This window comes from Sceloporus occidentalis, unplaced genomic scaffold (genome assembly GCF_023333645.1).
Source record: "Sceloporus occidentalis isolate IW3139 unplaced genomic scaffold, rSceOcc1.0.p SCAF_1, whole genome shotgun sequence".
Lineage (NCBI taxonomy): Eukaryota > Metazoa > Chordata > Lepidosauria > Squamata > Phrynosomatidae > Sceloporus > Sceloporus occidentalis.
This window is the reverse complement of record NW_028316981.1, coordinates 74,630,953-74,657,818: the sequence shown is the minus strand read 5'-3', so window position 1 is coordinate 74,657,818 and position 26,866 is coordinate 74,630,953. Positions and strand designations below refer to the sequence as shown.

The 26,866-nt window shown below is 41.6% G+C and overlaps 1 protein-coding gene across 2 annotated transcripts in view; it reads right to left on the bottom strand.

The window, feature by feature from the left end:
• CACNA2D2 (calcium voltage-gated channel auxiliary subunit alpha2delta 2) overlaps positions 1-26,866 on the bottom strand; it is an 823,310-nt gene that overhangs the window by 283,534 nt on the left and 512,910 nt on the right. For both annotated transcript variants that reach the window (XM_089525311.1, XM_089525321.1), the window contains exon 5: positions 15,898-15,942. In XM_089525311.1, the coding sequence (XP_089381437.1) occupies positions 15,898-15,942 (45 nt within the window). The remainder of the gene's footprint in view (positions 1-15,897; positions 15,943-26,866) is intronic.

The following is a 26,866-nucleotide window of genomic DNA, read 5'->3' as shown; positions in this document are numbered from 1 at the left end:
ATCTTCCCTGACTTGTTTGCTAGTGATCCTCTTGCGGCCTTTAGGATAGTGTCTGAGCAGACAGCAGTAAAGCACAGGGCAGTTGGCTCAGTTGTTGGGCACGGGAGGTGGCTACCTTAGAAGGATGGATGGCTTCAAGTACTTGAGTTGCCTTAGCATCTCACCCCCACAATTTAAGGAATACTTACTGGACCATTTACCATACAGAATATGACTGAGCTGCTGACTGCGTATGTTGTTTCCAATACATTATCTGATCTCCAGGGGATAATTGATGGACGTGGTAGTCTCTCTTTAATAAATAAAAAAGAAATAAAAAACCCCTAGAAAATGATGGGTAGTCTGAATCAGAAGATGATGGGTATAGACTAGTGACTTTGAAATGTGCCACACTGAATGCTCTTTTATAGGCAGCAGCTTTGATAACAAAAATCCATACAATATCCCCTGCTTCCTTCAGGGCCAATAAATTAACCAACTCCTGGTACCACTCAATTAAGATTTCAACCTGAATTTACGGTAATGCACTCAGCTTCAGTAATGCACATTGCACAGGAATTTCAGGGAGTCACAACACGCAGAACCAGAGTCTCAGCTTTTACAGCTGCACCGGTTATAAATAACAATCAGTCTCTCTCGCTTGTTTGCTTCTCTTTCTTTTTAAAAACTTTGCCAAAGGTACTGTTTAGAGATCTTTCTAGATCATTTATTTTTAAATTACCAGCCAGAGGAGAGGAGAAAAGGGGGAACAAATCTCAGACCGATTGCTTATCAGAATGAAATCCAAATGTCACATTAGTTGAGAAAGTTGGGAGATTAAATTTTCCAATGCCCTTCATCTGCTGCTGACATTTGGGGAGCTTTTCTCCCCCTCCTGCTAGCTCCTGCATTTCAGTCTTAACATCTTGTAACCACGCTCACACACACCAAACAATCCCTGCAAAGAGCACCTGACTCCAAGGTCTGGGCTGCTTGAAAGCTTCTTAGAAGTGGATTTTTTTTTTTTTAGGCTTTAGCATTGACCTGAAGACTGCAGTTGGCTCTTTGCATGCATATGCAAGGTACATGCAAAGCTTTGTGCAATCTTATTTCATCGAGGATGCTTGTTTTGATTTTGTTTTTAAAAAAGCCATTAATTTAAGCAGGTCAACTACTATTATCATTTAATGAGTGTTTACTGGCTTATGGCCTGCAGTTCTTTTCTTTCAAGACAGTTTTTCTCCATCTGTTGAAGGAGCCACAATATCATTAAACCCAGGACTACAAAAACAAACAAACAAACACACTTCCAGCCCATACATTGTCAGAATTGCTTTTGATCAGGCTGATTTAAAGTAATAGGAATTAAAGAAGCAAAACAACAAGTGACCTCCCTCTTGTTGACTGACTACAGCTTCTCAAGGCATAGTGAGTCAAAGCTTTTCCTTCCGTCAAATAAGACCATGGAATAATTTGCAAAAAAAAAACCCTGCCGACATTCTCTTTTGAGATTCTAGGCATTGATTTGATTAAAAGAAAAGAAAAGATCCTGCCCATAATCAATCTTGTATCAAACTATCAGTTGTCAACATATCAGCCAGCCAAAAGAGTAATATCTTTTTATCACATCTACTGCAGATTCAGTGCAATAGTGCTTCACTACTTTAACATTAACTCCTTTTAAGCCAGATTGAAACAGCTTTGATTTTGTGTTTTTTTAAACTGGCATTTTTTTAGCTTCAACATAGCAAACAAGGCTTCATTTCAAATGTTTCTGTGCCAGTTCCAATCTTGGCAGCTGGCAGAAGGATTTAGACAAAGTGCAGAAGCAAAATTCTCAGAGAAGGACTTGATTTCTAACTTGCAGGATCCTTGGAAACTTCCAAAGCCCCAACTGCCTTTTCTAGCCAGGATGTAGGGGACATATGGGGAGGGGTTGGGGGAATAATCTGTCTGGTTGCTTTCTCTAGCATTTGCACATTTTCAAGGACAATACCATCCCATCTCTGCAACTGTATTTTTAAAAGCTTGGCATGGATACCCTTTTACATACGTTTTTTTGTAACTATTAACATTTCTGTGTATTTTCACATACTCAAAAAATATGTACTCCTCTTAATATGTAAAGTGTTCTAATAAGGAAATTAATTTCTCACCACTTTCATGTACAGTGTTGCTTTCTGTATCTTTATTACTTTACAAAAAGTAAAGGGAGTGAAAACCCAACTCCATCAGGGCTAGCCTGAAGAAGAAGAGCCCTCCTGCCATGGTCCAGGCCTCAGAATGAGAGAAGAATCACTGGACTTGATCCCCTTCCCCACCACCTTACCCTTCTTTTGTGTCATGTCTTTTCAGATTGTAAGCCTGAGGGCAGGGAACCATCTGAATAACTATTTGTAACCCACTCTGAGAGCCTTTATATTTAAATAAATAAATAAATAAATAAATAAATAAATAAATAATAACACCCTTAAAAAGCACACTAGAGAACAGGATTACTATTATGAGAGAAATGCAAAACCCAAAAGATACCTGTGTTTCAATTTTTTATTGAAGTGTGAGCTAAGTGAGTCTGTAAGGATGGAAAGAATATTCAATAATGGTTGAAAGAAATGTTTCTCAAGTGTTGAGAAACTTTGATGTGAAGACTGACAGGATCTTTGCAGTTCAAAATATATTCTGCACAAAATCCACCCACATTTGTTTTGAAAGGAAAATAGCACAAAAAGTCTTTTCTGCACAAAAATAATGTGCAGAATATGCTGCATTTGGGGACTTAATGTATGCAAAATTTGCACATGGTTATTTTGCACAGAAAAGTTGTTTTAAAAGTTGTTTTCTGGATAAGAAACAGCCTTATCTGCACAGAAAGTAATTTTTCTCCACATTTTTTTCTGCCAGAAAACAACATTCTCTGAGCAAAATAACTTGGTGAGAATTTTGCATAGAGCAAGCCCCAAATTGTGAATTGTGAATACAAAATCTGGGCAGTTTCAGCAAGCTTTCTTGCAGTAATAAGAAAACTGCCAACATTACTCATTGCTTCCTACAAGAAGAAAATTAATGAAGAATAACATCCCTAAATGAAAGCAAAATAAACTTCTCTTCTTTTCTTGGTATAGGGCCATCTTCCACTTCCCTATCCCATATTTTTTACTTGACTTCCATTGTTTCCAGTGTGTGTACTGTTTTAAATTTGCTGTTAGGATATCTGCTGTTAGGCCCCTTTACTGGCCAGATCAGTGCTGTGGCAACTGCATGCTGTGGCACCAATCTAGCCTCCATAGAGCACAAAAAGGAGCCGGAAAAAACAGCTCCTTTTTGTGCCCTCAAAGGGGTGCTATAGCCACTGCTGTGCGACATGATGACATCCTTTGGTGCTGCACCATTTGGCTGCTGCGCCAGAGGTGCGTCATCGTAGCACATGCCATGTAGACCAGGGCGTGCCGCAATGGTGCCCTGCTGGCAACAGTAGGGCTTGGAGCATGTGGATGACCCGTGCTCACAGGCCAGCACTTTTTGTCGGTCTGTACAGGGCCTGAGAGAGGCAGCAGCTAGCTTTCAATATCTGCAGGGATGTAATATAAAAAATGGAGCAAGTTTGTTTTCGGCTGCTCCAGAGACTAGAAAATGAATTAATAGATTTTAATTACAAGAAAAGAGATTCCAATCAAACATTAGGAAGAACATATTTACTATAAGCACTTTTCAGGAGTGGAATAGGTTGCCTGTTTAAAGACTCTCCTTATTTGGAGGTCTTTAAACAGAGGTTAGATGGGTCTCTTTCAGGAGTGCTACAAGTGTGCATTCCTGCATGGCTGGGGCTTGGATTCATGTCCCTTGTGGCCCCTTCAAATTCTTATATTCTATGATTTTATTAATCCAGCCCAATGTAGTGTCCCTGTGCTGCTTGCCTATTACACATGGGTGGGTTACAGATGGGCAGGGGAAGTCGTCTTGAAGGTGTCTTCCCCTGAATAAGGAGCCTCCAAACCGCCCGCCCCGGGGGCGTGGCTAAGGTGGATGGAGCTTCCACACTGGGGGTAGTGAAGACGCCTCACCTGGGGCCGTTTCTTACCCGCAGCTTCCATACCGCCGCCTTGCAGGACGCTGCAAAAAGAGAGGCAGCTTCCGCACGGGCGGCCAAAAACGCGGCTTTTTTTTTCTTTTGCCGGCTGGCGGATGCACAGCTGCGCAGCTGCGGCGGTCAACACCGGCGGCAGAAAGCGTATGTGCACATTTAAAGCGCCCAGGCCCCTTTAAACTCCCCCCCCCCACCCAAGAACAAAGGTGGCCTCCTGCCAGCTGGTGATCAGCTGGTGTTGGCATCCTTGTCCACTTGCACGTTGCCAGTCTCACCGGCATCATGGATGCCTCCTCTCCTTTGGTCCCTGTGCTCTTGCTGAATCTGCAATGCACAGCCACAGCTGTCGCCGCTGCCACCGCTGTCCCCCTGCCATCCCCCATCACCTCCCTTGTACATATGTAAATATTTAAAGTTTTAGCATTTTTTTATTGTTAGGTGAAAATGGCGCAGGAATGTGTGTAGGGGTTCACTTTAAATTCCAAACTTTCCACAATTCTAGCAGCGCATGCGTACATGTTGCTCTAGGGTAAGGGTTAGGAGCATTAAAATAGAGTGCAGCTGTGCTGCAGCTTCCACATCTGCATGGCATCTGACGCTCTAATTAGAGCCTCGGTGCAAACTGCGCATGTTCCAGGACCCCGACTCATTATGTGACGCAGCAGACACGGAGCTTTTAAATGGGCAACTTAAATTAGCGGTGTAACAATTCTGGCGTACCAGTGCAGCAGCTTATATACGGAGATGCGCACGTACGCCGCTTATCAAAAAGAAGCGGAAAAAAGCAGCACCTTTTTAATGCCGCTTCTTCCCGCTTGGGGCGTGCAGGCGGCGCGTTCATGGCGGCATTCAGGTAAGGGCCGTCTAAAGGCTACACCTTCATGACGTCATGAACACACCCCTTTTTGCCCGTCTGTAACCCGCCTAAGTTACCTCTAAGCATTTGGACATGAGGATACACCTGGAAGAAAACACATATACTTAGCTGACCTGGATGGCTATGCTACAATTAGCTAATTATTCACAGATTCATGTAGACTAAAAGAGAGTTCTTGTCAATAGACAAGAGGCTGCTCTCTCACTCAAAATCCTGTCAAACACACCACTGAGCAAGCAGCATTTTCTCCCCATCTCTCCAATCCTGAATTGCAGTGAGAGGCAGATGAACGCATCATCTTGTGTTCTTCAGGTTGACAATTACTAACAATTTCAAGCATGGCACATCTCCTAATTAACTCTACCTAGAGGTCTCTGCCCATCATTTTGCTCCCTCATTCCTGACCATGCTAGAGCACCTGTATCATATAACCTTGGCTGGATGCTACAGCATGTAAAGGGGATGGCACTATTAATATCTTGTTAATACGGACCACCTACTGGCAGCATGTGGCTTCCACTTTGAGTCTGTTTCTGGACCCTAATTTAATGAGTGCCCCCTTTAAAGCCCCTCAAAGGTTTGGGCAAAAGATACTGGAAGGACAGTTGTCTTATGAGTGTGCCTGCTTGGTCACATGAATTTTATTTTGAAAATATGATACATTTTTCGCACCGAAAGCAGTAAAAATACTGCTTTTGGTGGAGAAAATGTTTTTATGAAGATGTTTCATGTGTGGTCATGGCAATTTTGACCAAGTGAGTACATGCTGCCATTAAAAGACAAAAGAGGGGCCATGAAGGTTTGGTTCAAATAGGAATAACTATGAAGATCTTGCTGCATGGAATGAGGAAGCTGGGAAAGAGTAGGCTCATATGAATGTGCTGACTGAGCAGAATTCCAGAGGGGAAATATATGTCCACTTCTAGGAGGGCCTTCTCCATCTTGGCCCCCAACCTCTGGAACTCGCTGCCCTTCGAGCTCCGCTCAACCACTTCCCTAGCCCAATTTAAGAAGGGGTTAAAAACCTACTTATTTGAGCAGGCTTACCCCTGACCTCTGCCCCAGAATACTTCCTCCCCCCCCCCCCTTTTTCGTGGTCAGCACTGTTTTGCCGGTATGAATTTTATGAATTGTATTATTATTATTGTATTGTTTTAACCAATTTTGTATAGTTGTAATGTTATATGCTGCATATTTGCTGTACACCGCCTTGATTTTAAGAAGGGCGGTATACAAATAAATTTTTTATTATTATTATTTTATTATTAAATCACTCTGTGGCAAAACTGTCCCTGCATGGATCTTCATTTTTTCTTCTTCGACAGTGCTTCAGTCTTCCTTAGTAGATTTGGAGACGTTTATATCACTTGTGTATTAGAGAAGACTAACCATGACTCACAGGGCTCCTCCATGTATGAAGTATTTATATCTTGCCTGGTATGTTATTCTATCTGTGCTTGATATGCCATTAGCAGAGTGGTGGAAGTATTATGATTTATTGGTAAAGTGCTCTCTCCCTCTCTCCCCCACTGGTCTGATATGAATATTTGATACTTATAATCATTACACAGACAGCATCAATTCATGATTGTAAGGACACAGTCTGGCTGCTATGAAATTGATCACTTTTATGAAGTCCGTTTGCACACAAGCATTGACAGCCTCAGTGTCTCCTATTCTCTGGAGTACTCAGCAATGCAGTTCATAAACTCCTGCTGATTGTATGGAAACCCAACCATTTGCATTGCTTAACACATCCATTGCTGTTATACCTCCAGTGCATCAATCACATTCATTGTGCCTTGAATGTTAAATTCCTTTATAGGAAATAAAACGGAAGGGGAAAGCCACACAGTGTCATTTGTTTGCTCAATTTCACAGCAATTTCTCTCCTCTCTCTCTTTTCTTCTGTGGTGTTGTACATGTCCGCCATGCCTCATGTACCGAGAATAGTGCAAAATTACCCCATTTGCATACTCTCTGAACAACCAATGTTAACTACGTTGACTGAGCGTTACTTCCTAGGGCCCTTTCACACTACACAAATATAGCACTATGATTCCACTTGGCTGCCTCCTCTGGAATCCTAGGGTTTGTAGTTTGGCCACTTCTGCCTGAGAATTCTAAGTGTCCCTCCTTAAATTACAAATTCCACGATTCCATATGGTGTTGCCATGGATGTTAAAGTAGCCCTGTAATTGCTCTATAAGTGTGAAAGGGCCTCGGAAAACATGCTTAACACTGGAGTAGACTTTACACATGGCCTCTGAGGGAGGGAAAGGTAGGCCCAACGACATCAGGCTTCCCCTAAAGAAACTGAGTCCTCCCAGAAGGCATCTGACTCCATCCCTCTATCCACCATCTTGAGGGAGAGGAAGGCAAGGCAGCTCCAACAGGCCTCTGAGGGAGAGCAGATCCGCTGGACTTTTCCCCTTCCCTACTGCCATTCCCTTCTCCTCTTGTGTCTTGTCTTTTTTAGATCGTAAGCCTGAGGGCAGGGAAATGTCTAATTAACAAACTGTAAGTCTCTCTGATAGCCTTGGCTGAAGAGCAGGGTAATAATAATAATAATAATAATAATAATAATAATAATAATAATATTACACATGGTTAAGACTGCAGCAGTTGTATTGTATGCTCTACTACATGCAGTGTTTGTGTGTGTGTGTAAAATTGATCGTGGTAAGGCTGAAATTTGAAGCAGGAAAGGTCAAAATATCCCAAAGGCATCAGATCTCATATGATCTCAGAAGCTAAGCAGGATCAGGCCTGGTTAGTAGATGGAACCACCAGGGAACACCAGGTGCTGTAAGCTGTATTCAGAGGAAGGCAATGGCAACTCTTTTCCTTAGTGCTCTTTTCTATTTGAAAAATAAGCCTTCTTGCATATTGATATTACCTCTGCTGGAGATAAAACATTAATCATATCTATCTCTTTACAGAGATAATTTTCAGCAGAAAAGCAATGCAAAAGGGGAAGACCATGTAGCCCCTTTCTCCCTTTAGCACTCCAAATTATTTTCTTTAGCTTCCATCAGCAGCTACTTACTGAATAAAAGACAAAAACATGTTTAAAAGGAAAAAAATGTATAGTGACACATAACATAAATTCCTTTCTCCCATAATGCTGACAGCAAAAGACAGATATCCTGTTATGAAGGAGAAAGAAGTCCAGTTTTATACTGGTTCCATTTGATTGTGGAGATGGCCTGAATTAAACAAAGTCCCTGGAACTGGATTCCTCCTCCCTCCCCAAACAGTCACAAACAGCTAGGAAAATGGAAAGAGAAATCTCTATGCAATGGAAATTTAGAAGCCTCTAACTACTACTGTACTTCCAAGTTCAGCAGCTTGTGCATGAAGGGTCAAGGTTTCAGGCTTTGGCTGCGTGATTCCTCTCTTCAGCTAACCATTTGTACCAAGGCAGGAGGGCCCCAAATATGATGGCAAAGCGAATCAAACACAAAGCTGACTCCTGTTTCACACAAAGGCAGAACTTTAATGCTGTGTGACTTAAAAGGATCAGACCCCAGGAACAAGTGAAACAAAAGTGCCTTGCATTCAAACCACAAAGCAGGTGATTACTGTGCCAGTCAAACCACAAAAAAAGGCTCAGTTGAAGAAAAAACTTGCTTGCCTGCTATATACATGTGCACACACACACACAAACTGACAACTTAGAAACAGAACACAAATGCCTCTGCATACGATGCTCTGGATACGATTCACTGGGCTGTTCCAACAACACCAGTGGAATGAGGCCAACTTAATACAGCTGGAGATCTGGCCCAGAGAATTTTGGCCCCATTATGTCTTAAATACTGTCCTCCAACTGTAAATATAATAATAAGCTCAGAAGCTTGGAAAAATCATTGTAATTTTCTCCCTTTCTGCTGCTGGAATCTGAATAGAGAAATGTTAGTTCATTTGAACACTTCTCTGTGAATAAACATTGGGAGCTTTTCCTCTTGGAAAAGTGAGTAAAGAGGGGGGAAAACACTTTTCATTTTTAAAATAAATATTGCATATCTTGGGCAGTGGTGTCCCAGGCCATGGTGTCTCCTGGTATGGGGTGTGGGGCTACCACAAGGAGGCATGCCCCACCCCTTCTTGTAGTGGCTTGGTTTTCTGCAGGAAAATCAAGCCATGGCAAGGAGCTGGGCTGGCTGTGTGCATCTCCCTGTCTCTCCTTGCTGAGGCCCAGTTCTCCACTGAGGAAAACCAAACTGTAGCAAGGAGGGGCAGGATTGTGTGTGTGTGCTTGATCCAGCTCCTTTGTTGCAGTTCACCCCCCTGCCCCCTTGATGTTGCTCAGTTTTCTTCAGGGGAGAACTGGGCCGTGGCAAAGTGGGGCAGGGCATGTGCACTCGCTGAGCCCGGCTCCTTATCATGGCCCAGTTCTCCTGAACCAAACTGAGTCGTGACAAGGAGCCAGGCCAAGCATGTGCACCCCTTTCCCTTCTTGCTGTGGAGGAGCGGGGGGCATGTGCATGCATACTTGGCCCTGCTCCTTGCTGCAGCCTGGTTCTCCCAAGGAAAAGCAAGCCATGGCAAGGAGGGGGGCTGACCGGGTCTCATCCCCCTCTGGAGTGTCACCCAGTATGGTTCACACCCTCCACACACAAACCCAGTGACACTACTGGTCTTGGGTGTCCATGTGCAAATAATCCTGCTTCCCCAATATCACTCTCTCTCTCTCTCTCTCTCTCTCTCTCTCTCTCTCTCTCACACACACACACACACACACACACACACACACACACACACATATACGCCCTACCATCAGAGTTACAGTGGAAAGACTACATGTGGAATGAATAGAAATCTCATTTTTATTTCTCTTCGCATTTATATTTGGCATAAGCTTCTTGAATAAAGTCACAGTTTTACTGAATAGGCATTGTCTGTCTGACTAACTTCATTTGAGAGAGATCATGCTCAATTTAAAATTTTAAAATGGAAGTTAAGAAAAATAGAGGATCTGTAGGTTTTTTTCTATTTAGTCCCAGCGAACACAATTCAATATCTTTTTAATTTCATCATCATAATCTTTTCTTTATTTGCTGGAATAAAATTAGCCGGAATATCACGGAGAAACGTAATAGGCTTAATAGAGTCTGAGGGAAAGAGAATACTACATACATTTTCAATGGGAGAAGAACAATAATTTTTACTAAAACCCAACAATAAGTAATGCAAATGTGTAATAATTTCAGGTGCCATCTGCACCAAGTAGAAAATGGTCTGCTTTGGTCTATTGCCAGCTCTGGAAACTCATTTGCTGTCTGTTCCCAGTTCCTTATATTACGGAGTTCATAGATTGTCAGAAAGCTGATTAATTTTTAAACATTTACAGTCCATCCTCTTCCATTCATAAGAGCTACCACACTCTACAGAAAACAAAGCTAATGAAGTGGAAGTTAGTAGACACTGTGGACCTGCCAGTGATAGCTCCCTGAGGAAGGTCATCATTGAGGTCTCATTCTCATTCTGAACTATATCCTCTTTGCTGGCAATGACTAGTTTTTCCTTGTGCAGTTGAGGACTTCAACTTTGTCTGAACTTGCTACTGGCGGTGCCTTCAGTAGCTTCCTGCTATTTAAAAACAAAGCTACTCTATATGATTTACCCATGACCTAAATGAAACACAAGATCCCTGGCTGCATCCACAGTGCAGAACACCAATTCAACTACCATGGTTCAATGCTATGGAATTCTGGGGGTTGTAGTTTTGTGAGACATTTAGCCTTCTCTGTCAGAGAGCTCTGATACCACAATAAATTAGGGAATGCACAGGCACCACAGAGCCAGTCACAAATTCTGACAGTTGTGTTAAAGAATTATGAAGTATATTGGGCACAGCCATTGGCTGTGTCTAGGTGAGTGCTTCAAACTCCTGATTTGTTTCGTCCATTTTAAATACTTCTTAATATGAATGTTTTGGGGAGATGAGGGAAAGAAAGAGGATCACAGGAAAATTTCCTCCTACATAGTATCTTATAGTGACTTGCTCCATGGATGGAGTCGTGTGTTTCCATGTGTCTGGAGGATTTCCTGTGTGTTTTTAAGGCAAAAATTGTGTTGAATTCTTTTTAAATGGGGGTGGGTGGGTGGATTTTGAGGAATTGTTAGGGGCTTCAGGAGCTGTAAAATTAGGGTGCATGGTCTGCATGTGGCCCATGGTCTGCACTCTGCCCACCCCTAATGTAGGCAGCAGTGATTTACTGGTGTGTTTCTGCATGTATACTGATAGCTGGAGGTATACTAATAGATAGTAGCTCTCATCCAGAGAAAGAGACCTGGTCTGCATCTGCACTGCAGAAATAATGCAGTTTGACACTGCTTTAACTGCCATGCTCAATGCTATGGAATCCTTGGATTTGTAGTTTTTTTGTAGCAACAGAGCTCTCTAATAGAGAAGGCTAAATATCTCACAAAACTACAAATTCCAGATTACCACAGCATTGAGGCATGGAGGTTAAAGCAGCATCAAACTACATTGTTTCTGCAGTGCAGATGCAACCCTAAACTCCTGCTACTAGGAAATCCACAATAGCAGCAGTTGGCATGAAAGGTGTGAAGGTGGGATTTCTGCTAAACCCAAATAAAGGAGCCAGGTAATCTCCAGGAAAGATTAAGGAGGCATTGCTTGGTTCTCCTGTTGAAGGGTGATATGTTCTGTGGTGGCTTCCATATAAGCAGAGTATTGAATCTGCTCCAGCTTTTTGTTTGGCCTTTAAAGCTCTCTGAGGGGCTGAGACCTTTCCCCAAATAAGTTCAGCATCTCATATGGCACCTTTAAAATTCAGAGTACAACCTTGTGTGCCCAAATGGCATTGGCACATACACTGCAAAGCTGTATGTAAGTGACAGCATAAGGTGCTTCTAAGCAGCTGTCACTAGAAATAATTGTGGGTACTACAGACTGAAGCCCAGGCATTCGAAAAGCAATATGCAAACAGGAGATGAGGTCACCATTGTCCAAAAGTTGCAATATTTTTTAAAATAAAAAACTACAGTACAATATAGTAACATATAAACACACAACACAAAATATATAATACAGAAAGAATGTGACAACAAGTATAATTTAGAACTGGAGCCCCTGTAAAATACATAAAAGGAATTACTGCCCTATATAACACTATAACCTGTATTTCGTTAGGTCTAGTGTTATCATGAAAAGTAATTCTAATAATCCATAATCAAACTGTGTATATATTTTGGGGTATGATGTGAAACTGTTTTAGCCAAGAATGGAAGTCAGGAGATGCAGAATGTACCATAGTCACTCTCATGACCTACATCAATCTGGATCTTCTCAGGATGATTAATAGGAGGGCCCAGAACCATACAACCATAGAGTTGGAAGAAACCACAAGAGCCATCCAGTCCACCCTCCTGCCATGAATGTAATGAACTTCACAGATGAAAGCTGATTTCAAGAAAAAACAGAGAGGTGGTCTCTCCCAGATAGCTGACAGGTGAGACTGGCAAGGGAAAATCTAGACTCTCCCCCACACCTAGGCCAATGCTTGCTGGGAAATACGTAGGACTTGCTGCTCTGCATTCACTTGGGAAAGGGTGGCAGACAGTTAAGTTGTGTATACAAATACAAGCTGCAACTCACATAAGGGTGGAGCGTATATAAATTGAAACACCAGCAATTCTATAAAAGGAGGTTGGCCGCAATGATGTCAGTAATTCTGGCTGATCTTAAAAATCCATTTACTATTGAGCCAATCAATTGCAAACCATGTTTCGTTAAGAACTCTTGCATGTTTACCCTTTATAGCACAAACAATTCTAAATAGTGAGGGAACAGGCTTGCCAGGGATAGAGATTTACCATCTTGCTCTTATATCATGCACCCATCTGAATGTACAACCCGCCCCCCCCCGAAGAGGATGGGGGAGGAGGGAGTGCCTGCCTGGCATACCATGACTTTTGGGTTCAAGGCCAAAGACATTGGCTGGGGAACTCAAGCAAGACTGAAAACAAATGAGAAAAAATTCATAATGAAGAAAGTAGATGAGGACAGAGCAGACGTGATGAGGTTATTCTTAATGGAAACAGAGTGTTTGCCTTAGAATAGGCTATTAGATTGCTTTGTGCAGATGAGCTTGCATAAGATGAATGCCAGGAATGGGAGGAAACACGAGTAAGAGAATTTGCAGGTCAAATTGTGAGTCCTGTAGCATGAAGACCAAGATAGAAGACAATCTTATAATTTCTCACAAATTCCCCACCAGCATCTCCATGTTAAGTTCCTCACAGTCACCTCCACCCCCCCCTCTCTCTCTCTCTCTCTCTCTGTGTGTGTGTGTGTGTGTGTGTGTGAGAGAGAGAGAGAGAGAGAGAGAGAGAGAGAGAGAGGAGAAAGAAAGACACCATTCTGATCAGGCATTTAAATACGTTAGTCTTAGTAATGACATTCCACTGTGTAACATCTTTTGTGAAATTTGTTGTTATTTTTAGTGTTGGGCTGCTCAGTTAGCTGATGATACATGGGCAGTCATCCTCCAAATGCAGACTGAACTTACACATCACTCAATCCTAGCGTTGTTCTCCTCCTAAGAAAACCAGCTGGCCATTCAAACTCCAAACAAGTCTATGGCCTGTTACAGACTGCCAAAATAAAGCTGCTTCGGGTCTCTTTGGAGGTATGCTATTTAAATGATGCATGGGTCCTAAGAGTCCGGAGGTCGCGCCAAAGCCACACTCCATTCCTAAGCACTGGAGTGCAGCTTCGGTGCAGCTTCCGGATTCTTAGGTTGCATGCATCATTTAAACAGCATACCTCCAAAGAGTCCTGAAGCAGCTTTATTTTGGCAGTCTGTAACAGGCCTATAGTTGCCAAACAGCACAGCAGAAGCAGGGGTCTTTTCCCCCCTACGTTGACTTCTGTTTACAACAGATACATTTCATGTATCTCTTTATGACATAGTGGTGTTTTTCCTTCTCTTTACTGCCTGGCATTCCTGTTTTGGACTGAAGTTGGGCACTGGCTATTGTTCATGGCATGGAGGATAAAGAGGAAGTTTTGCAAACATCCATTCCACTTCCCAAACAATAACTGGGTAAAACAAAAGGCTCTTATATCATGCAGGATTCCCAGTCTCTCATGCTTTAATTAATAATGCTGTAATTCTTCCAGGTCAACAGCTTGGCAAATGTATCTTATTTTGGTTTTGGCCTTATTAATCATTTGGGAGCATCCTTGAACATACCCCCCTTCCAGCTTCATGTCCCTCTCAGAAGGACCCACAGCACTCCACACAATCTCTATGGCTAAGAAAAATGCATCCAGTTCTGGAGTGAGTTAAGCCAGTGGCTGATGCTTGGGAGCTGTTTTGAATAAGCTCCCTCCAACTATTCACATTACATGCAGTAACTAGCAAAGACCTATTTCCTTGGGGAATTGAAGCTCTCTGGTTTATACTTAACATGCTGATTGCCAGAATTACAGGATGGCTGTGCCGGGAGGAGGGTTGAGAATTAGATTCTGTCTCTAATTAGATGTTTGCTCTTCATTTGAATTTCAGATGCCAGCTTTAATTTTAGAAACTTTCTGAGGAAGCAAAGTGACTTTCTCTAGCAAAAGTGCACCTGGCTCCTTCAGGCTTTGTCTGATGGGCTGTCACAAAGTGAGCACAGAGTGGGGCCACCCACTGTTTCTTCTTGTCTAGGTCTAAGGGGCAAACCCCACCCCTGTTGGCTTTTTATGTTATCATGCCAATAAAGATAGTCCTCCCAAACTGTGCAAACCTGTGGCTGCAACAGATCTTTTTGGTTTCAGTTTTTTCACAGCCAACATGACCTCTCCCTGAAAAGATTTTCCAAGACAACTGTGCCTTGCTTGACACAGATCTGTCTCTTCTGGAAGTAAATTCCTGCTGGGATAATCAGACAAGAGAGGGAGTATGAGACAATCATACATCTAATTACGAAGATGTGGCAGTGCAATCATCAGGATACCAAATATAAACTTGTAAATCCTCCAGCACTCAAGGTAGCAAGGTAATAGAAATCTGCTATATCCGACCTGCAGTTAGTGAAAAGAAAAGTCTTTGCTACCTTCTAAATTGATACCAAATTGCAGGAGTGGTGGGCCTATACTGGAGTGTTAACATATCTGGCTGGAAGTGTGAATAATGTGATTAAGCATTCCATTTCTAATTTTACAGCTTTATGGGTCAATGCTACGACATGTAAAAAAGAGTCACTTCATTCAGTTTGATTTTCTCCCAAGTACATGCACACAGGATCACAGCCTCAGTCCCACACTGTGAATCTAGCATTTTACTATAAGCAGTTGTTGCCATTATATGTGATATTTGCATAACAATGATATAAAAAGAGTGGAATTATCAGAAATCTATGTTTTTGCTTCAGTATCCAAATTAAATTTCCATTTTCTACCACACACATTTATTTCTCTATTGATATGACCGTTGCATTCCAAGCCTATATCTAGCTTGTTTCAATGTTTCTCATTAAAATAGCTACATTCCTTACATGCTTCTTTATTTCTCACAAGACTTCAGTCAGATTTCAGTGGGTCTCAGGTGAACAAAGTTAACAACAAGAAGATGAATTTAGAACAGCCAAATAAAGCTGCCAAACCTTTCAGGAAATATAATCAACATACACAAATGCTTTCCTCTTTTGACACACACACACATTCTCTACCAGCAAGACAGAACTGCCATTTTTTCTTAACACCTCCTATTATTTGAAATACCTTCTTGTTGAAAATGGTTTATAAAAAGTTTAGAACTCTCCTCAAATATTCTACATTTATTATAACTCCAGCAGTTAGTTCCCTAACTTAAGTATAAATTCTGCACTATAGAGCCAATCAAAACAGTGTGAGCTTTGCATAAGAAGAACCGTTCTAAATGGTAGGAATCAGCATGCACAACACACAAGTGATGGACAAGTGGAAAGTACTTACATATTCTGTGTCAGCCTTGGAGTCATAGTATTCAATATTATCTTCCTGTAAAATGAAGGGAAAGTATGTGGTCAGTACAATATATGTCCATAGAGCACAGGAGGGAGTTTATTCCTCCACCTAATGATGTCAATCATTATAAAGTATTCAGAGGTCAAATTTGTAGGAAAAGATATTCTGGTATTTCCAAGCCAGATGCTAGAAGGTGAAGTCTGTTGAGAGGTAAATGAGTCACACCCAGGACAGGGACGTAGCCAGGATTTCAGGGAGGGGGGGGGTCCAGACTAAGTGCTACCATTATATTGGGGCTTGGGTGCGGCGACACACACCATTCATTTTTCTAACGGAAGGGGGGGTCCGGACCCCAAGAACCCCCCCCCCCCTTGGCTACGTCCCTGCCCAGGAAAGGAATATGAAGCTGGAGCTAAATTCAATGACCTAGAATTTTAGAGCACAATTGAAGCAAGCAACTGATGAAAAACTAAAAATATGTTTTTTCTATTATCTAAAAAACAGCAGTACTAATTCTGCCTTTCCCCAAAGAAGTCTGGAAATCAACAATAATTTCTGGCTTTTACAGAAAAATATTCTGGCAGTTAATGCAGAGATGAAAGGGGAAAAATATAGCAAGGGACTTTTTTCCTGATCAGACAGCAACCTGACACAGAACAAACTTTTTCACTAGAGCTGGTAAAGAGAGTGAGTCCCTGTGAAGAGAGATCTGGTGTATCCTGATAAATTTTTCAGTAGCAGGACTAGTTAAAAACAAGAACAACACTTCTCCAAGTCTGAACTACAATGATGACAATGATATTAATAATTCTCTTTTTTTCTAGGGCATGTTTCCTATGGATGGATGAATCTGTCTGTTCCTAGTCTGTGCCCCATTTGCTTGTTTTTACTCATAAATCTGTCCCATTCTTTTTCCACATTAATTCTTTTGACGTTCTTCTTCAAAATTCATGTTTCAATAGACATTTTAATATGTATTCAAAAGCATACTTTCTCTCAAAATACATATTTAAATGCATTCTCTGATAATATTTAAATTGCCGACAACTGTGCCAGCATTGAGAGAACAGCAAAATGCTGTGGATAGCCATAGCCTGATCCATACATTAGGTGTGATGATTAGGACGTTTTGTAAAGGAATTTATGAAAACAGTATTCCTCAAGCATCCAGAATGTTGATGTACTTAGATCTAGACTAGACTGTAGAAGCGTCTTTGCTTGCCATTTGCTAACTGGTACATGTGAGAGCTGGACAATAAAGAAAGCAGACAGGGGGGAAAATCAACTCATTTGAGATGTGGTGCTGGCTCTGGTGCCACAACAAACAACAAATTCTGGGATTCCATAGGATGGAGCCATGGCAGATAAAGTGGTGCCAAACTGCATTAATTCTTCAGGGTGACAGCTATCATGAAAATCTTTAGGGCTGGCAATTTAGTGCACAGGAGCGAGCATGGTGTAGTGGTCTGAGCATTAGACTATGACTATGGAGACCAGGGTTTGAATCCCTGCTCAACCATGGAAACCCTCTGAGTGACCTTGGGCAAGTCACAAACTTTCATCCTCAGAAAACCCCACCTTAGGGTCACCATAAGTCAGAAATAATTTGGGAGCACACAACAACAACAAAATATAGCACACAGTGGGTTTCAGTCATTTGGTGAATCTAATTCAGCTAAACTGGTTTGCCCAGGTGTATCCTCAGAGAAAAAAAAAATGTAGCCAACTTTTTCCTTATCAATTATAGGACAAGTCACATGTTCCCTTATCAAGAGATTATGGCACGGTACATACCGCCAACAACTGGCATACCAGCACCGATTTTAGGGTTAGGGACCACGTGGCAATTGCATGGTCCCTAAGCCTAAAATGTCACCACAGCATTACAGTGGCAGTGCCCCGTGTACACAGGTATCGCCATTGTGATGTAAGTGACATGTGGTGTCTGCATGTCGCCGCACGTCGCTTACATAACAAGTGTGCCATTGGCCAAGAAAAACCCAAGGTAGGTTTGCTTTAAAGTCACAGTACATCAGAAGTGAACTGAAGGCACACAACAACAACAAATTAAAAAATCTGAACCTGTGTTCTTTTTTTCTCTAAAGCATGAGTTGTAGATTGCACTGTGAAGAGCACTAAACTCTTCCCTTGGTCATGATTTGTGAAGAAGAAGCAACCAGATTTTGTAGACATAGCATGAAGCTAGAACAGTGGTCCCCAAACTTTTCCAGGTTACCATTCCCTTTCCTCTTGGATGACAACCCTAGCCATTCCCCCATGTCTATTTCTTGATATTAGGTCTACTGTTTGTGCAGCAACCACCCAGCCAGTGGTGTCTACCTCAGCCAGACCCACTTGCCACTGTATCCTCTTCTGCCTCAGCCTCCCATGTGCAAATACAGCTGTGGTAACAACCAATGCCTGCTCCTTTATCTTGCCCATGCCAGCTTACAGCAAAAGGAAGGCAAGATGGCTGGCTGCTCTGTTGCTGCTCCTAGAGTGACTGGGTACAAAAAAGTAGTGACTGAGCAACTGGTTGAGCAGCGACTGAGAAACTTCTCAGCCATGCTGGTCTTGTGGCATAGGCAGCTGCAAGTGATAGGTTTCTTGGTTTCTGCTTGACTGGCTCCTCAGCTGCTACTCCCAAGGTGTCCAGGTGCAAAGGGAGAAGCTTCTCCTTGGTGAGGAAGGAATCTCAATCCTTTGCTGGGGCACAGAGAGGAGCAGCTGGCTTCCCACTTTGAGAGAGGCAACAAATTGACCCCAGATACTTCTCTCACTCTCTCCCCAGAGCCATACCTTGTGTCCCCCACAACACAAGCATTTGTTTTTCTGCTACCTCTTCTCTCAGCCTGTCTGATGAGGGTAAGCAGGAGCAGCAATGCAGCTCCAACTTGCCAGCCAAATCCTAGCAAAAGTCACAAAGCTTAGGCAGGGTCAAAAATGTGAAAGTTCGCTGTTCCCAATGCTTCTCCTCTGCTGTCATATCTTTAACTCCTCATTCACACCACAGCCCTAATTGCCACTGGTTCCCTTCGTCTTTCTTGCATGCCAATACTTTGAGTGAATGCTTCTCTTCTGCACCTTTTTTTTGCTCACTGTCCCCTGGATCTTTCACACACAGCCCTGGAGCACCCTCCAGGCTGTGTGTGGAAAGATCCAGGGGACAGTGATAACACCCGTTTTGAGAATCAGTGTATTAAAACATGCAGTTCTGCCCTGAGCATGCATTGAGTAGTGCATTCATTCAAAGTGTCACCACAAAGCAGGATGTGTAACATCTCAGTGGAAGGTTACCATTACAAACAACTCAGCCATAGATGGAGGCACCCGACGGTTACATTTCCAGAGTTGTGCTGCTACTGGAAGGTCACATTGGAAATTCACAATACTCCCCTTGCCTGGATGCTTTGACTCTGAAGTATCTGAATCTATGGGAACAAGAAATATATTCTCATTTCTTGAAGGGGATATGTGCTAATGATGGAAGAGATCTGATATGCTAATAACCTGTTCTCCTACTCAGAACCACTAAACAGGCAATGAGAAATTAGGCAGTGATTTCCTAATTCCAGTGAAGAACTGAATGTCATTAATTTGAAGTATTTAGAAAGTATTTACATGGAAAGGTCTATTTCAATTTCTCTTCCTGTATGGTCTGACATGCAGCAGCAAGCTGATAAAATTCATAAAGGGACAGGCAATTTGAGGAGAAGAAACACTGTCAAGACAGAACGTTATGTTCTATCAAAAAGGGATAATGAAAGGCACCTACAAATTCTGCTCTGCATGCAGGAAAGGGAGCAGAAACACCAGAGCAACAGCAGGATTCTCCCCACCCAAAGAGCATTCAGTGACACCACCATGGCATCTATGCAACACCACCAAGATGTTGGTCAAGGGCCCCAAAATGTTGAGACTGTTATTCTTTAACAAAATCCTTCCTCCTATTCATGAATATGCTATCAGTGAAGGTGGAAGCAGTACCTCTGACAACCATTGGATCTTCTGCAGGGTTTATACTACAGTTAAAGGAGGTCTTCAAAGTGCTGAATCTGTTTTGGACTGGAGCGCAGCATCCTCTAAATGTCAGTCTAAAATTCAGTGTAGATTCACTACCCCACCAACACTGGAACTGCTAGCCTCCACTACATGCTTGTAGTTGTCGTGTGCCTTCAAGAAGTTTTTAATTTATGGTGACCACAAAACAAACCTGTCACACTACAGGCTCTTGACAAGATTTATTCTGAGGTTCGTCATTGCCTTCCTCTGACAGAGTGTGACTTACCCATGGCTTCCAAGGCTGAGAAGAGAACCCTGGTCTCCCATAGTCCTAGTCCAAAACTCAAACCACTACATCATGCTGGATCTCCACTGCATGCAATTCAGTCAAAAAATTGGATGGGAAAAGGCATGAAGGGTTCCAGAATAGGATTGAAATTCCCATTATATGCAAATAAATAAATAAATGTATTTTTAGAAAACAGAAGTGGTAACAAAACAGATGCCTTATCTAAAGCCTGGAAGTAATGAGTCATAAGTAATAAAGTTTCTTTCAACTAATGATTTTGATGGTATTCAGTGTGTATTGAAGTTACATTTCAAAAACAACATAATAAGGTAGAGCAAAGCTACTGTACTGACGTAACAAGTAGCATTTTAGCTACTTTCAAAAGTTACATTTCAAGAGCATTTTCAGAGGCATCTTCACAGGAACCTTTCAAAGTTTATCCCATTCTTTTATTAATCCCAAACATTCCCCTACTCAAATAAAGTAACAGAAAGTAACAGAACAGAAATAAGCAGAACCCCAATAATGCACCAAGTTGCTTTTCCAGCATTTTAAAAGGAATACCAGTGGGTTACTTTCACCAGTACCATAATTTGGAAGGGGAGTTATTGATGAGGAGATCACATTGATTAAAAGCTAGATTGGCAATCTACAATCAGTAAATTTTTTGCAGTGGTAGGCCCAACCTGTGAAACTGTTTGCTTGGCTTATTTAGGTGGGAATAAAGATATATCTTGTAAAACAAGCTTTTTTATTTTGTAAATGAGATGGGAATTGATGACATTTTGGCTTGTCCTGCTACATGAGTTGGATTGTTGGATGTTTTATTATTCTAATTGCTTTGGTGTTTATATACCTTTAAACATGTAAAACAGTCCACTGCTTTGGTCATCTCTATGAAAAGCTGGAGCCAGCATATGGTTTGAGGATTGGAGTAGCAAGGGTGGCAATGAAACCCCCCCTCAGAAGAAACATGTCAAGAAAACCCTATGATAGGGTTGCTTTAGAGTCACCCTAAGTAAAAAATGATTTGGAGGCACATAACAAAAAGACAACAATGAAAAACTATATTTTAAATTACGTCGTAAAAAATTAAATCGACAAGGCCATGACCTCCTTAAAACTCTCCAAAAATACTCAGTGATTTACATTAGACCATAAGTTTAATTTCCCTGTACATGTATATCTTAAGCTGTAAACTCTCCACCCCAGAGCTCTCTGTGCTTTTGTCAATATTACCATGTCTGTCATGCTGAGGAACTTCCACAATGAGCTGAGTCTTCTTTGGAGTTATCATGGAGACAAAGCCAGCTCAGCTAAAGCGATTTCTACTTCCTTCTCCAGACTGCTAAAAAACCTCAAGCCGACAAAAGTGCTTCAGCTTAAGGAGATCTGTGCCAATTACTTTAGCAGAGAGCAAGAAAATCATCAATGGGAAGATGTTTGCTAGCTGGATATAAAGGACTAGGCATAAGCTTATCTCTTACATTTGGTGGGAAACTTACCCTCCTTAACAGAGATTACCATATTTTCAGTCATGTCCCTCTCGTGGCAACTTCCAAATGCATTTGTCAAATCTATCTGTCATTTATAGCTTGAAAAGAAGATTTTTGGTTTTTATGTCAATATGACCTCCTTAGTAAGGGTGGTAAGCTAGTCTATGGTAGATTGAACAAGTGGGAGAGATTGAATTCAAGGCTAGAGGCGAATGAAGGTGAAAAGAACACAGAAAATGCAGATACTTGTGGTTTTAGAGGACTGAACGACATGTAACTCCACATCTCTTAAAATTTTAAAAATCATGACATACAAAACAACTATAACACTAAGGGTATGGTTTAAATGATGATGATGATGATATGTTGCCATAGTAGTTGAAGGTGAATCATATGGACTGATAAGCTACATATTCAGACCGTCAATGAATCCTGGTGCATCCTGAAGTCACTTTGAGTACATAGCTAAAACACAAAGGGAAACAGGCACCCAATTGCATTTTAGTTTAGTCTGGGGGTGGATACTTTACTGGCAGCCCATGTTTGAAGCAGATGGGGTATTTGACCCTTCCACTTTAAGGTGAGTAACTGCCCTCATGAACTGTAGATGTGATTATATGTAATATGTAACCCAAGGGATTGTGTAGCAGTTTGAATATTGGACTACAACTCTGGAGACCAGGGTTTGAATCCCTGATAAACCATGAAAGTCCACTAGGTGACTTTGGGCAAGTCACATTCCCTCAGTCTCAGATGCAAAGGCAACCCTCTCTGAACAAATCTTGTCAAGAAAATCCATGATAGGTTTGCCTTAGGGTTGACTTAACTACAAAATGTCTTGAAGGAACACAACAACAAAATAACAACAAAGAAGAACCTAGGCTTCTGAAGCAAGTGGATGTACAGTGGGGATGTTTGCAAGATTTTATATCCTATTTTCCACCTCTAATCTCTGATATAGGATTTGCTGTAAATCATAGAGAGAAAAATGTGCCAGGCCCAGGGGCCAAATCACCTCTCTAGCTGTACTGGCATGTTGCCAGAAACACAGAAGTGACATTGCATTTTTGTTTGGACCAATTTTTGGATGTTTTTGCATGATTTTTGGGTTTGGGGTAATGTGGTGATCGGGGAAATTGCCATTTTTGTGTGTGGCTTTAAGGCATTTAGTATGATTACTAAGTGGGGGGAAAAAACCCACTTGTTTTCAAGGGTCAGGGCATTTGAAAGTATCCCGGCATCTTTGGAGGAGGTGCACAAAGGGGCTGCAGGATGCATGTCCTATTTCTGCTATAATTACATGGGTGGGCACAAAAGGCTGCTGGTTTATGGTATGTTGTTCTAGGTGGATCTTGTTCTTACCCAGCAAGGTACTTCTAATGTCTTTAGTCAAGAGCACATAAGAGCTACTTGAGATAATTTGTATGACTTAAGTGTTAAGACAGCCCGAATACTCTAGCTTTGTCAGTGTGACAATTTGCAGAAGGGCAACACTGTTACAGCATGTAATCATGTCATTCATAACATTAGGAGTCCATAGATTGCTCATTTTTCAGCATTAACCAGCAATGTCTTTCTGAAATATACATAAAGTAAACAGATCTGCTGACATCAGACACAATAAAGGAGGATTCAAAAAAGAGAATCCACCTCCCAGTGCACTCTGCTAAGTGTTTGAAGTGTGTTGTTACCGAATCTCGAAGACAGACTGTAAGGTGAAATCACTCAACTACAATTCAGCAAAATTCCACCTCTATTTTCCATGAAGGGATGAGTTATTCTGAAAATCAAATTACATGGTTCAGGAACAACGAAGAGTTTTATGGCACCACAAGGATCAACATGTTTTATTTGGAACAAGCTTTCAGACTAGAGCTGACTTCATCAGATGACAAGCAAAGACAGTCTTTAAGGTACCACCAAGTTCTTTGGTGCGTTCTGCTCCAACAGACCAACATGGCTAATCCACTTGGAACCTGTATCTGTTTCCATCTGCTAAGTAGTGCAATAATATCCTTGTTGTCAGTCCACCCAACAACACTGTGTGAATGTTAACTGTTAAAGTAATGTTCTTTGATTTCCCTTTTTACATCTCAGTTTCTTCTCTCATTATTGTTTAACAAGACTCCTTTCATCTCATCATTAATCTATAGAAAGATGGGCAACTGTGGAAGTCTAGAGAGATGCATTGGTCCCCCAAGAGACATGGTAAACATGTCCCCTAGAAGGCTGCAACCTCCCCCCCCCCACACTGTACCAACCTTCACAGAAAAAAAAAATTAAAAACTGTTTTACCTTCCAATGCCTTCTAGGGGGCATGTTTACCATGTTTTGGGGGCTTCCTGGGCCAGTTTATACCCAGGAAATGTGTTTTTTAAAACCAACAAAAGGAGTGAAGTTTTTTTTGCAGATCTTTTCCCACTGAACCCTGAGGGGTCTGGAGGGCCTACAGGCTGCACTTTGTCCAGCCTGGTCTATAGCATAGAAATATCTTTAATAACCTTCCCATGGAGGATCAAGGACTGAACTAATATATCCTCAGACATCAAGTACTGAACAATAAAAATTAGCAGTGGATTATTATTATTATTATTATTATTATTATTAAAAATAATAAATAGGAAACTGAGATAAGCCCTTTCCAAAGTGACAGGGATGCTTGTTTGTGTTGTAGTTTGTGTGAAGAAAATAATGTCACTATTGAGTGGGTTTTTTTTGGAGAAACATTTAAATATTAGGAACATGTACCATCCAGACTCTATCAGTTTGAAAATGGCTCAAATTCTGTGTCCTAGTTCTTAGGCATTGTATTCCCTACCAACCAGTACTCCCCAGTTCATTTTAAACATGCTGTTTTAAAATGAGTTTCTTCTTCTAAAGCAGTTTTTCCCCTCTGTGCTTTATGGAGATGGTTTGCCAAGGATCCCTCATGGTGCAAATATTTCCTTTCTCCTAATCCTCAGATGGACTTTAATATTTCTGGGTTGTATGGTGCGTAATAATCTGTTATTGACTGCCTCTGTGTCTTTGTGTTGTGTTAATCCCTCAGCAACTAAAAAGTTGTGTGATGTAGACATGCTGTGAGATCAGATCTAAGGGAGCCAGAGGAAAGAAGAATTGCATTCAGTAGATACCTGGACACTTTGCAACTAACTGACTGGGTTCTTTCTCTACAAAGCCTCTGCACCAATACAGAACATAAAACCATGCCTTTATATGTTCATACATCTGCACTATGAAAACAAATCTAAAAAAGAACATTTTTTACAAAAGGAAAAAAAAACAGACAGGTATTTTTGCAAATGACATATTAATTGCGTCTCCACCTTTAGCATTCCTACTGCTACCGTAGTTCCTACTTATTCCTATTAGTATTCCTACTTCTGACAAAGGAAAATTTTGTAGCATTGTTTCAGATCAGACCAGAGTTTGGAAATGTAGAATCCCAGAACATCCCAACCAGCATGGAGTACTTGCTGAGGACTTCTGTGAGTTGTAGTCCAAAAGATTCTGCCCAGGATAAAACAGTGGGTCTTAGTAGAAGCCCATGGAGATGAAAGAGAATTTACAAGGTGCTATGCATTTGCACTTGAGACCACATTCTACACCAAATAACAGAAAGTAATAGAAAGTTTGGATCTTTGTTGCAACATAAACAGGCAGAGCTATCCAGGAAGCTTTTAAAGTCTGTGGATCCCCCCTCTCCAAGTTGTAAGGATTTAGCACACTGACAGATAACATCCTTCTAACATGTCCCTGACTCCTCTCCGAAACAGACTGTGTTCTATTAAATAATCGTCGATTGTTTTCTATGTCTTTGTGCTATCACACTATTGAAATTATATAATTCAGAACAAGACCTTAATCTATCCTATGATTGTAGCTAAGGGCACACACAATATGTAGAACATATTAAGCTTCATGATAATAGATCCAAACTGTGATAATAGATCCAGATAATAGATCCTACACAGTATTCTGTCAAATCACAGCTTTGTAAATCCCCAAGCAATGGGGAAATAAATAGTAACTGATTTTCTAAACCTGGCCCCTGAAATGGGATTTATAATCTCACTCTATACTTTGCAGTCTTTTTTGTCATTTCTGTATGGGAGAAGACATGGTCTGGGCTCTCTACATGGAAGAAGTAAGACAGGGGAGGGAAATATTTTTGGTTCTAAAGCCAGGCGATATCATGGGACAGGTCCATGCACAAGCCCCTCATGTTCATCAGGACCTTCCCTTCCTAATGCTTATTCTGACTTTCCCTGGGGATGGGGAATAAAGTTCCATGCTTTTATAGTTTTTTGTGGGTTTTTCGGGCTATGTGGCCATGTTCTAGAAGAGTGGCCACATAGCCCGAAAAACCCACAAAAAACTATGGATGCCGGCCATGAAAGCCTTTGACTTCACAAAGTTCCATGCCTCTCCACAGAAGGCTTTGAAGAGGGAGTCTTTCAGAACTGGCTGTATCACAACCCCATGCTAGTCCCCCATTATAAAAGAACTAGTAGTTTCCCCTTAGTGCATTGCTTATCCTCTCAATTTAAGCAGCAACTGGGGGAATTCTACTCTTATCTCTGATCATGGATTAGAGATAAAAATAGGATCCCCCCCCCCCCACCTTCCCAGATCAGTGAATGGCACAAATCTGATTCTTGGGGATGTGGCTTTGGGGAAGAAGACAACACTTTTGGGGGGAAGGGGGCTCCACTATCTGGTCAGCAACAAAGACCACAGGCAGGAGGCTCCCAATCGTCGGACACTGACAACTAAATATCATCAAGGTATTGGTGTTGGAAATAAAACCACAGCAGTACAATGGTTTCTAGTACAGTATCTTTACTGTCCTCCTTTCTCCAGCTTGATGACAGGATGGAGGCTTCCATTTCTGATTGAGACCTCTGAGCAAATTTCTGAAGGGATGAGCCAAACAGGGGCTTCTGGCATGTCACAATGTGACCCTAATAGGCAAGTCACACATTCTGTTGTATTAAATCATCTCCTTGCCACCTTTCGTAACTCCTTTTGCTGTGGTCCTTTTCCCTGCAGGGCTCTCACTACTGTCAGCTAGTAAATGAGAGAATATTTTTCCCTTGCTATTTCAGCTGCAGCAGGTGGAATCTTCAGGAGCCTCAGTGCTACTTTTAGCTTCTATGCAGCACATTAT